The sequence below is a fragment of the Barbus barbus genome (genome assembly GCF_936440315.1).
Source record: "Barbus barbus genome assembly, chromosome: 1".
Lineage (NCBI taxonomy): Eukaryota > Metazoa > Chordata > Actinopteri > Cypriniformes > Cyprinidae > Barbus > Barbus barbus.
Genome location: NC_136729.1, coordinates 1,950,671 through 1,966,990, shown reverse-complemented (window position 1 = coordinate 1,966,990; position 16,320 = coordinate 1,950,671). Strand labels below are relative to the sequence as shown.

The 16,320-nt window shown below is 36.6% G+C and overlaps 1 protein-coding gene across 3 annotated transcripts in view; it reads right to left on the bottom strand.

Moving 5' to 3' along the window:
- The window catches only part of LOC306871753 (uncharacterized protein), a 119,241-nt gene continuing 102,921 nt past the window's right edge, over nt 1-16,320 (bottom strand). Inside the window, exons 1-9 of one of the 3 annotated variants that reach the window (XM_079419887.1) lie at nt 13,757-13,822; nt 11,252-11,290; nt 5,531-5,780; nt 3,030-3,175; nt 1,047-1,323; nt 806-945; nt 610-701; nt 370-466; nt 1-265 (exon numbers count right to left, since the gene is read on the bottom strand). In XM_079419887.1, coding sequence (XP_079276013.1) covers nt 243-265; nt 370-466; nt 610-701; nt 806-945; nt 1,047-1,323; nt 3,030-3,175; nt 5,531-5,780; nt 11,252-11,290; nt 13,757-13,790 — 1,098 coding nt within the window. In that variant the 5' untranslated portion in view covers nt 13,791-13,822 and the 3' untranslated portion in view covers nt 1-242. Of the gene's footprint in view, nt 266-369; nt 467-609; nt 702-805; nt 946-1,046; nt 1,324-3,029; nt 3,176-5,530; nt 5,781-11,251; nt 11,291-13,756; nt 13,823-16,320 lie in introns of those variants that run through there. The other 2 variants (XM_079419886.1, XM_079419888.1) reach the window with 2 other exon arrangements.

The window sequence follows — 16,320 nt, the reverse complement described above, 5'->3', positions numbered from 1 at the left end:
TATATCTATAATTATTTTCATTACATTTATTACTATCTGTCTCTATTTATTTACAATACACAGTTACACAAGATGCATTGTAATTCTTAAATATGGGAATAATCACGAAAAGGAAACTAAGCAGAAGTGAATTAAATAACATTTTCATTGTTAAGCATAATTATAAAGAAATAATTAAAAGAATTAACATTTTTTTAACAAAAGTAAATTTAGTAAAATAAAGACAGTCTTGATTTCCAGTGTTATTTTCCATTGCCACAGTGACCTGTAAATAAAATATTTTCTTATTACTTCTCAAAACAAATTTCGAATCATGCCTATTTTTGCAGCGTATTTCATGTTATTGTACAGTTGTGAGAACAGACTCACTTTTACTAGCATTCACCTTCTGCATCACCCGCTTAGGGGTCTGAGACCAACGAAGAGTCACGTTTGTGAATCCTCTATCAGCCAGAGCAGATCCCAACTGAAAATAACATAATTAAATTGGAATGTAACAATACACTCAAATATTTATGTCATAGAAACATTTGTCATGCCACTGAAAACCCTGATTAAAACAATGTCATTATATTCCGCATGAAGCTGTGAGGTTTTTCTTTCTCTTACCTGTTTAAGAACATTTTCTCTCACTGAAGTGTCAGTTACATCAACTCTGGAGTTAAACTGCATCTTTACAAATGATCTTTTTAAAACGGGAACTAAACAAAGATACATGTAATATGAATTAGTAGAGGTTGCTTTCATTAAAATGTATTAATGCTCCTCACTGTTTTGTTGACAAAAATATGTGACATTGTTAAACCTTCTCCATAGACCTCCACCTCACAGAGAGTGAGTATCTTCATATCTCCAGGAATGAACAGATTCACGTAACATCCCTCCATCCCACCGCATGAGTATCTGTAGGACTCACCTGCTGGAATAGCAGGAATAACAGCACATCTACAGACGAAGAGAAAGCATATAGAAATACTGTCATATCCAAATTAATCCTTCATATTTGTGCTCGATGTCTCAAATTCTTTCAAACTGGAGGGTTTTACATGGGATTGTTGTTGCCGTTGTTCTCCAAAGAGTTTCCGATGCGAATCTCCGTGCCGTTTATTTGTTCTGCGCAGCAGTCGTATCTGTTAGTGACGACCACTTCACTAATTTTGTAAACATCATGCAGATCCAGCCTCCACCACGGATTCATCTCATTAAGGGTTGAGGAGCATGATGTATTCTGCCGGAGACCTCGATTACTGTCAATGGCCTTTTCAGCAAACCAGCCTGTAAATGTTGATGACTGTGTAGTGGCTCCATCCACTGCCAAATTTCCTAATACAAATTTATGTAAAAGAAAATAAAAAAAAAAGATTCATCCTAAAGCACAAACTTGTACATTAAGTGGTTGGGAAGATTATAACAATGACTTGAGGTGAGGTGAGTAATTTATTCATCAACTACTGTAAACAAACGGAATTATAACGGAATCATGTCTAACGATGCCCTCACAACTACAGTATATTCACAAAAATTACTCCATGAGATCCTCAACAACCTTTTGGAACACTATTGCCCTTGTTTACAACCATCTGTCCATCTTCAATAACTTTCAACTGGAATGAAAAAGTATGTTTTGTAACACAGTTGATGCATTTCTTTACTACATTGAATTTTCCTACGTCTTGTGCTGGTCAGCATTATATGCTCACGCTGGCTACAACCTCGACCTGCCACCCACTACTAGGTTTTGTATTGCAGAAAACATTCTCTGTGACCAACAAAAGCTCATGATTCTGACACGTTGTGTTGGTCATGATCATTCTTATAAATAAACACAAATTTTTAAGCCTAAACACAATTGGCAGAAGTAAAAATTAACCGTAGCCTATAAAGGGGAAGGGAAGTGATGTGTGGCCAAGTATGGTGACCCATACTCGGAATTTGTGCTCTGCATTTAACCCATCCAAGTGTACACACAGCAGTGAACATACACTCGGAGCAGTGGGCAGCCAATGCTGCAGCACCCGGGGAGCAGTTGGGGGTTCAGTGCCTTGCTCAAGGGTCTCACCTCAGTCGTGGTATTGAGGGTGGAGAGAGTGTTGGTTATTCACTCCCCCCATCTATAATCCCTGCCGGACCTGAGACTTGAATCCACGACCTTCGGGTTACAAGTCCAACTCTATATCCATTAGGCCACGACTGCCCATAAAGGATTGTGTCTTCAACATCACCACCATTAAGTTTCAACAATCCTTTCAGTTTTTACTTTAATGGGTTAATTCACCCCAAAATGAAAATTCTGTCATGATTAGTTTTTTTTTTTCTTTATTAACTTTCTAACGTGACCGTGGTAGTTGTGTGGACTGTGGACAATGGGGGCAGAGAAATCAATCAGATTTCATGAAAAAAATATATTTATTAGTGTTTCAAAGATGAATCAATGTCCTATGGGTTTGGAAGATGCTGGATGTGGAGGTCCTGGGCTGGTGTGGTTACACGTGGTCTGCGATTGTGAGGCCAGTTGGATGTACTGCCAAATTCTCTGAAAAACCTTTGGAGACGGCTTATGGTAGAGAAAAGAACATTCAATTCACGGGCAACAGCTCTGGTGGAGATTCCTGCAGTCAGCATGCCAAATGCACGCTCCCTCAAAACTTGTGACATCTGTGACATTGTGCTGTGTGATAAAACTGCACATTTTAGAGTGGCCTTTTATTGTGGCCAGCCTAAGACACACCTGTGCAATAATCATGCTGTCTAATCAGCATGTTGATATGCCACACCTGTGAGGTGGATGGATCATCTCGGCAAAGGAGAAGTGCTCACTAACACAGATTTACACAGATTTGTGAACAATATTTGAGAGAAATAGGCCTTTTGTGTACATAGAAAAAGTCTTATATCTTTGAGTTCAGCTCATGAAAAATGGGGGCAAAAACAAAAGTGTTGTGTTTATAATTTTGTTCAGTGTATGTCTTTACATGTTTTTAAAGTATATTACATTCACTGTTGAAAAGTGCTCTTCAACAATGAATTACCTGCCAAATACCCGTAAACGCCGACTTCACTTAGACTAAGAATCTTCTGATGTCCAGGAATATGAACATTCATATAACGTCCCTCCATCCCACCACATGAAAAAGTGGCTGTAGCACCGTCCGCAAGAATAGAAATCACATCACATCTACAGAGAGAGAGATCATCTGTTATATATTTCTGTTCATCTGCAGTCACATTAACCAAGACAGTCAAAGAAATATGAAGGTAGATCAGTAGCTAAACTCGAGAGCTTGTTGATCTGAATGTGAGAACTTGTCATATTAACATTCGTATTTGTAAGTTGAAATTTACACTCACAGCTCTGATCTGAAAAGATGAATCTTTCGATTTGCACACACAGACAATAATCAAAACACCCGTGTTTTGAAGTTGAAGTTGCAGATTAATAGTTACATGTGTAGAATGACATTCACATAAACAAAATGATAATACTTCAGTTTCGCTGTAAAACCTCAGGTCAGCACTTACAACCTCTCAGATCTGGCAGTACATCTTCAAATCTTAGCGCTTTGACTTTTGCTACTCCTTTTGCGGTATTCCTGTAGCAAAACTCACTTGTGCACTTGTGAATGCAGATGTGAGATCTCAGAGCCGGGGCGGGGCTGGGCTGCGAATGAAGACATTTTATTGGTCGATGCCTGACCAATGAACAATGCCAGCCATCGCGACTTGCCCTGCAGAAAGAAACATGTTTTTTTATGCATATGTATCAGTTATTTGTGAAACACTGGAAACTATTTTCATTGAATATCCTTAGCTTTTACAGGATTTTAACACACAGCATTCATCTTGTCATACAGGTATTATCTGGTAGACAAATAATACAACATCCTTCATATGTATATTCTACTGCACATTGCAGAGTAATATCACTGTACCAGAGTTGCGACATAACTCTGTTATTTTTATTATTACTATTATTATTTTTTATAATTTAAACGTCTTTATTGGGTTAAATTCCTTATTTGCTTGTCAGTAATGAACCTTTTTAAATGCAACATAAAAAAAAATCTAACTTATAAAAATCGAGTGTGTGATAATGTCTAAATGTACATTAAAAAGCAAAACCTAAAAAAATAAGCAGTTATGAACGGCAATACTGTTTTGAGCAACTAGAGTCGAGCTAAATAGCCTACATGTATTTATTAAACAGCCATAAGGGCATCTAGTGGTTAAACCATGATATTACATATGAATATTATCTTTCTGGCCACCAAATGCCTCTAATTTGCCTCTTTGCTCCTGAAAACATTTTCTCTATTTTAATCCTAAATACTACACTAATTGTAATATAAATGATAAGCATATTAGAAAATGTTATAGGCCTCTTTTAAACGGTCATTCATGGATCATAATTATTGCGCCTATTATTTAGTAAAATCTCCTCAAACTAAACAGAACTGAGCTAAAATGTACTACAGTTATTTTATTGATTAAAAGTTACACTTACGGTGTTTGGTCACATTTGACTGCCAAGGAGCATGAGAATATTGCTGTCTCTTTCCCCAGAATAAAATTATATTTTAAAGTGTAGTCAGCGTGGTTATCAGTGCACAATCAATTGTTTCTCAACGGCTCTGGTACAGTGATATTACTCTGCAATGTGCAGTAGAATATACATATGAAGGATGTTGCATTATTTGTCTACCAGATAATACCTGTATGACAAGATGAATGCTGTGTGTTAAAATCCTGTAAAAGCTAAGGATATTCAATGAAAATAGTTTCCAGTGTTTTACAAATAACTGATACATATGCATAAAAACATGTTTCTTTCTGCAGGTCAGGCATCGACCAATAAAATGTCTTCATTCGCAGCCCAGCCCCGCCCCCGGCTCTGAGCTCTCACATCTGCATTCACAAGTGCACAAGTGAGTTTTGCTACAGGAATACCGCAAAAGGAGTAGCAAAAGTCAAAGCGCTAATATTTGAAGATGTACTGCCAGATCTGAGAGGTTGTAAGTGCTGACCTGAGGTTTTACAGCGAGACTGAAGTAAAGCGCAAAAGTACACGTTTGTGTGTGTCATTTTGTTTATGTGAATGTCATTCTACACATGTGTAACTATTAATCTGGGTGGTGTATGGGTGGTGATGGCACAGTGGATAAGACACATGCCTTTGGTGTGAGAGACCCGGGTTCGAATCCACTGTGAGACACCAATGTGTCCCTGAGCAAGACACTTAACCGCCTAGTTGCTCCAGAGGCGTGCGACCTCTGACATATATAGCAATTGTAAGTTGCTTTGGATAAAAGCGTCAGCTAAATGAATAAATGTAAATGTAATCTTCAACTTCAAAACACGGGTGTTTTGATTATTGTCTGTGTGTGCAAATCGAAAGATTCAGCTTTTCAGATCAGAGCTGTGAGTGTACATTTCAACTTACAAATACGAATGTTAATATGACAAGTTCTCACATTCAGATCAACAAGCTCTCGAGTTTAGCTAATGATCTACCTTCATAAAGAAACATCCTCACATGGTGTTGCTGTAAATGTCAGGGAAGTTCCCGATACGAATCACTGCCCCGTTAATTCTCGAGCCAAGGGTCGGTCTGTTAGTGATGGTGACTCTGTTCACTCTGTACACCTTCAGTAGATCCACTCTCCACCATGGGTTGTCCTCAGAGTAAGTGTGGGTAAAGGTGTTTAACAGGCCATCAAGAGCCAATTCAGGTCCATTGGCTAAAGTTGAAGACTGACTAGTTTTGCCCCATAGTGCTGCATTCTCTGGAAAATGTTTCAGAGATAAAGGCCAGTAAGAATCATCATCTTTTTATTGTCATTAAGTGTTAGATTTTGCATAAGACTTTCACCAAATTCATCTTCATTACTCATCATCAACTACAAGCCTACCACAGGGGCAGAAATTAAGGGTTGCAAACAAAGGCCAGATATTTACAATGAAGGGGCAAAAGAATGATCCTACAGTGAGTGTCATTTATTTGTTCAGATATCCAACATTTGTTATTTCATATAATTATAATCCACATTGGGATTGGTTTTACATGTTAACCCCCTCCAGCAGGGGTCGGCAAGTAAGATAGTGAAAGTGAAAGTGACGTGACGTGGCCAAGTATGGTGACCCATACTTGGAATTTGTGCTCTGCATTTAACCCATCCAAGTGTACACACAGCAGTGAATACACACACACCGTGAATACACAAATTTAGCAGTGGGCAGCCATTTCTGCTGCAGCGCCCGTGGAGTAGTTGGGGGTTCAGTGCCTTACTCTATTGAGGGTGGAGAGAGTGCTGAACATTCACTCCCCCCACCTATAATCCCTGCCGGACCTGAGACTCGAACTCACAACCTTTGGATTACGAGTCCGACTCTGTAACCCCACAAGATTATCATCAGGCCCAAAAAGAACTTCGCCACTAGATAGTCAAAAACCCTATTCGGACGGTAATTTTTTCTCATGGGGACGTAAGTGATTTTCACCATTTACAGGGTTAGTTAGTGATTTTAATGCCATCCTAATCCAGGATGTCTGTGTTTTTTGACAATTCGAAATGGGTCTTTATTATGGCAGAAGTATGCAATACAATTTTAAAATGTGTATTATAAACAGATATATAATAAGAAGTGGGTAGTGACGAGTTACATTTACTTGAGTACATTTTTGGGGTAACTAATACTTTTAGAGTATATTTAAAAATGGGTACTTTTATTCTTACTTAAGTAAATAGTGAAAAAACGGTACTTTTACTTCGTTGCTGTGGGTGACGAATCTACATTTTACATTTATGCATTTAGCAGACACTTGCGACTTACATTGCATTCAAATTACAGTTTTTACATTTTATCAGCTCTTGCTTTCCCTGGGAATCGAACCCATGACCTTGGCGTTGCTAGCACCATGCTCTACTATTTGAGCTTCCTGTAGCTTTCCTTAAAAAAAGCTTATCTTAATGCAATACAAGTTAAAAATGTTAAAATTTATTCCAAACGCGCCGTCTACTTTTCTCTGGGCAATGAGCGATTCCCATTCGCAAATGATTCATTCTTTTGAGTCAATTCTGTTCAAAGGCTTGATCAAACCAGTTGGCAAACCAGTGGATCGGTTCGCGAATCAGTTTGAATGATTCGTTCAGTTCCCTGCCGCACACGCTGAGTCTGAAGCGGTTCTCACTCAGATAACAGAGAGTTTAAGCACATCAAGAGCGACCTGTTCCAGGAGGAATGCCCTTGCCTAGACACAATTAATACTGATATTTTCACAATATTTACGCTTGCAGAAATATAGGCTACATTTGTTCACATTTTGCAGAACAGACGGAAGAAGATCCGTCAATGTGCATTTGTTTCATTATGTTCAGATAACACTCTTCTCCATGTCAGAGGTTATATACATATACATATGTGATATATAATTCATATACTTTGAAAATTTAATTCAATGATGCAAATCAGAATTTTCATCAGCTGTTACTCCAGTCATACAATCCTTCAGAAATTATTCTGTATTGATTTATTACCAGTGTTGGAAACAGTTTTGCTGCTTAATATTTTTTTTGGAACCTGTGTCATTTTGTTCAGGATTCTTTGATTAATAGAAAGCTAAAAAGAACAGCATTGATAATAAATCAACATACTGGAATAATTTCTGAAGGATTATGTGACACTGAAGACTGTTGTAAAGGCTGATGAAAATTCTGATTTGCATCACTGAAATAAATGACAAACTTTTTTAAAATATTTTGAACAGCAGTGTGTGTGTGTGTGTATGTGTGTGTGTATACACACATTACATACATTATATACTCTGGGGTGGTGATGGCGCAGTGGATAAGACACATGCCTTTGGTGTGAGAGACCCGGGTTCGAATCCACTGTGAGACACCAATGTGTCCCTGAGCAAGACACTTAACCCCTAGTTGCTCCAGAGCCGTGCGACCTCTGACATATATAGCAATTGTAAGTCGCTTTGGATAAAAGCGTCAGCTAAATGAATAAATGTAAATGTAAATATATATATATATAAATAAATAAATAAAATTAGACTATAGATATACAGTATATGATCTATTAACTAGATTTTTGTTTTATCCGATACTTTTTTATTCTTACTCAAGTAACTATTCAGACTATTACTTTTACTTTTACTTGAGTAAATATTTCTAGAAGTACTTTTACTTTTACTAGACTACAGTTTTTGGATACTCTACCCACCTCTGGATATAACGCGTATGATTATATACAACTATAGCATGTCTATTTTTAAACAGGAAATTTAAATAATCAAATAATAAATAGGATTATATATTATAAAATATGCATTTTACATAATAATAAGTATTTTTAAATACATTATACACAATGATAAGAATAAATGTATAAATACAATTCATTTTATTTACAGCAGACAATCATGCGACTGGCCACGTGAGCAGCATGTTCCCGGGTTCGTAGGGTCACAGAACTCACACCTCCACTGTGAATAAATCACCATCCGAATCCATGAGATTTATTACTGAGGTGATATGTACATTTATTTTTACAGATGTCCAACAATTACCGTCCGAAATCTGGCTAAAGGATCATTTAAGCAATTAATTGATGAAAAATGCAACTAGAATTGCCTGACAGACTGTTACAGTGTCTTTTGTAACTGGTAGTGAGCTGTTACTCTGTGTTAAATCCTGTTGGAGGACAGTCATTAACAGAAAGCCACAGAGTATGTGAGCGGAGCGTCAACAATTTCCCCTTGCTCACTGAGATCAGAAACACCGCTCCACCTTTGCTCCGCGTCTAAAGCATTTCAGTCAGTTCAAATATCACAGTTCTGTCCATAACGTATATTAAAAAATAAAATAAAAGGAGAGTTTCAAAGTGGCTTATTGGAAAACTACTGTTCAAACTTTTTTCCAACCACATGACAAGCTAATAACATGGTTGTCAGCATTAAAAGGTGTAATTGCTGCATTTTGTTGTGCAAATTTTGTGTGTGATGAAAATAAAGTTATTTTACCTAAGGATCGATGCTTTTCTTACAGATATCTGCTCATCAGACACAGATGACGTAGCACTGTAAGATTAGGCTACATTTGTTTGAATGCATTATTGAGAGAGCGATTGCGTGTGAATAAATGTTGTAGTACTTTTTAAAAATCATTACATTTCATAATTTCAGGTGAAAATATTCAGTATCTAGAAGGAACAAACAAATTCCTTGAGAACTATAACTTCCCGCTCATGTCCACTGCTGTCATCATAGCCTTCACACTCTTTCTGATCCTTCTCTATAAAGCTACATGTGAATTCTTGTTAAATATGCAGTTATCTTACGGGCTGTTGGCATGAATTGTACTCGTGATGGAGCGGTGATGGAGCAATCTTGCAGCGAGTGAAACTTTTAAAAAAATCCGCTCCTTGCTCCAGTCAAAATTGCTCTGCTCCTGTACTCTGATTGTGAGTAACTGTTGCTGTCATGGCAGATCTATTTCAGAACCAGTCGCTGTCAAAATAATCTGGCTACGGGCCAGATATTACTGCTGGCAGGCCAGTTTTGGCCCGTGGGCCTGTTGCCGACCACTGCTCTACAGCATAGCGTTGCCCAACGGAAAGTTGTTCTTGTGCCCCATGTTCAGTACATGGTTTTTTAAATGATTGCAACCAATTGAAATGTTTGAAAAGTATCAAAGAACAGTCCAATAAGGTGTGGGAGTCACTATCAAGCACCATTTGAAGGTGGGACGTCCTGTTCTGACACATGGTCACAGGGGCACATGGTGTGAGAAGTGGCAAAATTATTAGCTTTAGTAATCTTATCTAAAATGACATGAACTGTACACAAAACAATTATATACATTTATATAAATATGTGTGTGTGTGTGTGTGTGTGTATGAAAGTGTAGAGAAGACTTTTGTCAGGTTTTATTATTTTTTATTTTGTATGTTCAGAAATTCAGTTTTTCTTTTCGTTGCCTCAGGGCAACATTGTGAAATAAGGGGTAAGGAAGCAGGGGTCCACAGCTCCCATCCCTAACCAGGATTTCCCATTGAAATACATACGGGCAAATAATGTGTGACAAAAAGGGAAGATGTATGGTTCCTGGCTGCACAGGAACACCCAAAGTGATGTGCAAAACGTGTAACTTGCACCTCTGTTTCACAGCAGAAAATAAGTGCTTTCTGAAGTTTGACACGGGGTAAAATCTCATTCCATGAAGTACATGATCTGACACGACACACTACATCAGGACTGGGAAACCTTGGTCCTTGAGGGCAACTTTCCTGCAGAGTTAGCTCCAACCCTAATCAAACACATCAGAGCTAATGAATGTATTTATTAGGGTTGGAGCTATCTCTGCAGGACAGTGGCCCTCCAGGGCTGGAGTTTCCCAGCCTCGCACCATGACACAAAACCTACTTCTGAATCAAATGCAATATATCAATGTGTTTCAAGTGTTTTTCCCTTTTCTCTTAATGATTTCTTGACATTTTTTGACCGATTTGTGATTTTGTATTGCTCTCTGAACATTGTCTTATGATATGTGAATGGAGAATTTTCTCTGTGATTCTGCACCATTTTTGCGCAACATTGCCTTAAAAAATATTTTGGGATGGGGGGTGAGGGGTGGTCAAAAATATGTGTTATCAATAAAATGTTACCAAATAAACCCCCCCAAAAAAAAATATATATATATGTGGAATAACGTTTTTTATCATGTACCATCAAAATGCATGCAGCAGAGTTAAATGATACAGAAATCATTGTAATCTGATATAAGGACTGGACAAGAATTTAAAGTTGCAATAAACTGGAAGTAAATTCTCTTTTCTATTGTGATGGAATCAGACTTTTGAAAAAAATTATAATAATAATGTAGTGTACGATGTATCAGAGGTTGATTTGGTGTTTACATGTAAGTAAAATGTAAGTGCACTTAATAATTGGAGAATCATAAACACATTACATCACCAGAGAGAAGACGATTTTGTTTCACCAGAAGAAACATTTACGACATTTTGATCAAACATGACAAGGTCAAAGAAAGAAAGAAAGTAATTTGTCCAGAAAATGTATTTTAATTACTTTAACTAAATGAATGAATAAGTTGATTTTCTGACTTTATGGCCTCAGGAACTGTAAAACATGTACATCAAACTGCAACAGAGCTTCACAGTAGGGCTACATTTCCAAGTACTTTTGTTAAAACAGACAAAACGTGTCAATAAACGGAAGGATTATTACCTTCTTGTCCATTCGCCATAATCTCAGTCCATAACAGCCCTGTGGAAACAAGCGATTGAATTCACTTTCAGAGAACCAATTTGATATCGATGCTAATACATAAAGCATCATCTCAAGGATAACGACATTACTAAACATTGATTTGTGTCAGATGTAACTACTGAAAAATCTGTGATGAGCAGACTGTTTGAAATTAAAATCCAATAACTGGACAGAAATAGTTTAAAATGGGATTTACTTTAGAAACCTGTTCACAATGCACACAAAATAACCCAGGCACATATGGTCACACCATTTGGCATTGCACCCCAATTGAAAAATTCTGGAAACACATGCAGTAAATTGGATGGGGGTGGAGTTGGGGAGGAAGGTAGATTGGGAAGAGGCGACAACACTGATTTATGTTAAATCTAATTACATTTATTTAAAGATTAAGGAATTGGTTTTACTGGGACCCCTGTAGGCCCTTTCACCCCAGGCTCTGTCTGGTGAGGTGGGGATTTGTTGTGGATGGAGTTATGCGAGGCCTGGGGCTCGGGCCTTTGTAACCCCCTTCCTAACCACCACACTTCGTTCTTGTTCTGAATGGGCCTAGAACCCGAGTCTACGGCATAGGAGGCAGGCATACTAACAAGGAGGCTAAAGACTGCATCCACTAGTGCGCCTCTTGAGATCAGGGGAGGGAGGTTTACCTGCACAGCATCTACCTGCTGGCCTCCGTTCCTGCCGTCTCACTGTATTCCCTCATACTGGGTTACATGCCTCTCTTGAATCACATATTAGTTGACACATATATTTTTTAAGAGTTTAACAATGAATGCATTATTAAAAAAAAAAAAAAAAAAAAAACATAGGCTAAGCGTGGTGATGGCCTGGACTTCGCCTCAGGGTGTTTATTTAATTTTATTGATTGATTGATTCAATCATTCATTCATTCATTTATTTATTTATTTCCCATTCTGTTTCTATTCTATCAACTTGTTTTACTAAAAAACAAAAACAAACAAACAAACAAACAAAAATTTGTAACACTTTATTTTAGGGTCTCGTAACTAGTTGCTTATTAGCATGCATATAACTAGAATATTAGCCATTTATTAGTACAAATTAAGCACATATTAATGCCTTATTCTACATCCCTAATCCTACCCAATACCTAAACTTAACAACCACCTTACTAACTATTAATAAGCAACAAATCAGGAACGTATTGAGGGAAAAGTCGTATAATAGTGTTCCCTATTCTAAAGTGTTACCAAAAAAACTAGATTCTGCCAACTTGTTTTTTTTTAAATTATCATGAAAAATAATAAGAACTTGACTCTCTAACACTAGCTCTATCTCTTTCCTACTTTTTATTGTTTTAATTTATTATATATATTGCTACGTGTACTGCGTTAGACTAACCAGGGCTTGTCACAGCACTTATGTATTCTTGTTGTTTTGTTGATTTTGATTGCTTCTATTGCCCTCATTTGTAAGTTGCTTTGGATAAAGCATCTGCTAAATGATTAAATGTAAATGTAATGTAAATATGTGTGTGATGTTCTGGGGAGGGGGGAGGGTCTTGGCCCTATCCTGAGTTTGTTTATTATAATTATAATAATAATAATTATCATTATTACTCTCATTATAGTAATTTTATCGTTTCTACTGTAGCTATACAGTATCTGTTATACGTTTTTAGAAATAGAATCAGATGAGGAAATATTTCTGTGGAATCACTACCAGACCAAAGACAAAAAGGCCGACAAATTTACATACACAAAGGAGCGCCTGTTTAACATAGACTTTGATTAATAAAGTAGATGTACAAACTAAACTGAGAAAAACTATGCCAGAAACAAGCAAATTCCTGACCTACTGTTCAAAAGACTGGGGTCAGTAATATATATGTTTTAACAACTTGATACTTTTATTCATCACGGGTGCATCAAATTGGTCAAAAGTGGCAGTAAAGACATTTTTAATGTTATAAAAATATATATCTTAATTAAATATTATTTTATACTACTTTTTCAACATTGCTAATAATTAGAAATGTTTCTTGAGTAGCATATCATTATATTAGTATGATTTCTGAAGGATCACGTGACACTGAAGACTGGAGTAATGATGCTGCAAATACAGCTGCGCATCACAGAAATAAATTACAGTCTATAATATAGTCACATAAAAAACCCAGCTATTTTAAACTGTATTAATATTTCATGGTTTTTACTGTATTTTTAATCAAAAACATGCAGCCTTTTTTTAAACAAAATCATCTTTCAAGAATTTGAAAAATCTTATTAACCCCAAACTTCTGATAGATAGATAGATAGATAGATAGATAGATAGATAGATAGATAGATAGATAGATAGATAGATAGATAGATAGATAGATAGATAGATAGATAGATAGATAGATAGTGTCAAGATTCAAGATTTTATTTTTATTTGTCACATACACAATTATGTCAAATATTAGTTTTAATCAAATATCAGATCTATGTTGTACTTTACCCAGCAAGATCCACAGGCACTTGAATTGCTTCATCGTGGCTGATTGACGGCATCTGTATCTCTTATTAGGATGATGCGTTTGAGGTTTTTACATTTTATAGAAGACAGCTCATTTAAATGTGCATCATGTGACACTTTGTCTCTCCTCCCTTCCATCTATATCACACTCAACCATCTCTCTCTTCACTGCATCTGCTGTATTTTCTTTTATAAACACAGAGAACAGTTTATATCAGTCTATATTTTGTGCACAGTTTTTCTTATTTTCATGTACACTGTGCAAAAGCCTAATGCTAATATTTGCCTGTAATAAGCATGCAGTAACATTGTGTGCTGTTTTTGTATATTTGCATATCTCACTCACTGGTTGAGTCTAACACACAGCTTTCAAAAAGCGAAAGTAATAGAGTGGTGCAGGTATAACGTCAGAACCTGGAAGACTAATTAGCTGCTGGTTCCTTCAAGATTTCCCTAGGGAGTTTTATAATGGTGTTTTTAAAGTTATAAAACAAAGCCTGTGGTAAACAGAACTTGGCAATACTTTGATGTTTTGTTCTACAGCATAACCTGCCCAGACTCAAACTCTAAACTGTCTCATCTAGTTATCTATTAGAAACTTTTTTTTTTTTTTTTTCAAAAATAAACATAACTGGTTCAAAATTCAGTTTTTGTATGAGTGTGTGTAGTTAAAAAAACCCAAAAAACATTAAAGTGTCATCAAGTTGATCATCAGAATCAGAAAGGGGTTAGGGTTACAGGCTTTATTTTACTCATTGAGAGTGGTGGTGAATTCAAGCACTCCCATTCTCTGTCTGTTTTAGTTTAAGGTCTCTGTTTAACAGTCATATCTAATGAAAGAAAGTAAACAGAATACAAATAAAGTATTATAGTGTTTGCTTTATATTATGATGAGACAAAGTCATTGAGGTTGAGTCTAAGTCAAGTCTTAGGTCTTTGAAAGTCAAGTCTTAAATCTTTATTTTTGTGACTTGAGTGCGATCGAGTCCAAGTCGCAGACTCAAGTTTCCATCTCTGTTAGTAATAAAACTCTGCAATACTTTCTAATTTTCCATTAATATTCAGCAAGTATGCAGTTATGTCATTTAAACAAATCTTTTAATAGTAATAGTCACCCTGTTCTTTAAAGTGCCCCTATTATGTTTTTTTTTTTAAACTGACCTTTCATGCAGTGTGTAACACAGCTCGAAGTGAATGAAAACATCCTGCAAAGTTTTAAATCTGAAAGTGCACCGTGTATAAAGTTATTATCTCTCAGAGTCGACTCTGAATCATTGAAACGAGTCGTTTTTAAAACGAATCACAAGCCGTTTCATGTTGACGTCAATATGAAACAATAGCATATTGCCCGCCCACTTGTTGCACACAGCGACCTGGGAGAACTTGAACCCCCATTCCCTCAAACACTGACGCTGTGCTCTGCACTGTGAGGGTAAATCCATTTTTTTAAATTTTTTTTTACTGCCAAAGGACGAGGCTGTAAAGAATGGTTAAAGTAAATTTTTATGGGGTTTGTAAGACTCGTTTGGGAGTCGTTGAGCAAGTAAGGTCAAAATAAATGCATATTATAAGACAATGAAAGTGTTTTTTGATCTTGCATGCATGCCAGCCTGTTGTTGGGGACACTCAAAACCAAAATATGAACCTTTCATAACCCATAATAGGGGCTAATTTAAGATATAGGCACTGACCATAAAAACAATTATAGGCACTGGCCATCAATATTGGTTAACCACTAAATTTTAGTGTATAAAATGTATTTAAGTGTAACAGTAGTAAACTTTGAGTATATGTATACTGGTGAATTCACATTTTCATTAATTTAATGTTTCAATATCATTTAGTTATGTTTTGTGTATGTATCATTAGTGTACTTTAGTTTCCATGCTGTAACGGCCTGATGTATGCAGTCGCCCTCCACTCAAACTCTCATTGAAGGCTTGAAAAGTGTTTGTGATTGGATATTTTGTGACTTGAAAGTTGTGGTTTGATAATTAGTGTGTGTTAATGCATCGAGTGTTTTATAATGTTGATGGGATTTTGATTTTGTCAGTTTGCTGGGATGTATTGACATGGGATTTTTCTGATTACAGTTTTTTTACGATTGCTTACACACTAAAATGAAAAATAACACACAGTTAGTGAAACCTTACACTCAAGGAACACAACCTCTGCCCAAATATGCACAACAATAAGCACATTCTCAGCCTCAAACTTTTTGCAAAACATTACACACATTGTACTGCAAAACACTAAACTCACTTCTCTACATTAGACACAACATAATGTCAATTCTTTGCCATTTCAAGGCACTGCTTTCAAAAATACCACCCCTATAAACCAAACACGGCCATCAGGTGTGCAGACACTTAGGTGCTTAACTGTAAACTCAACAATCAGGTGTAAGCACTATAAAAAGGCAACAGGTGAATTTTTTTATTCATCAAAAATGAAAGGCAGCGTTGCAGTAAGAGGAAGAGGAATACTGTAAGAAGAAATATCTTTGGCCACAGAGCTGTGTTGAATGTCCCGGGTCAACATGGTGG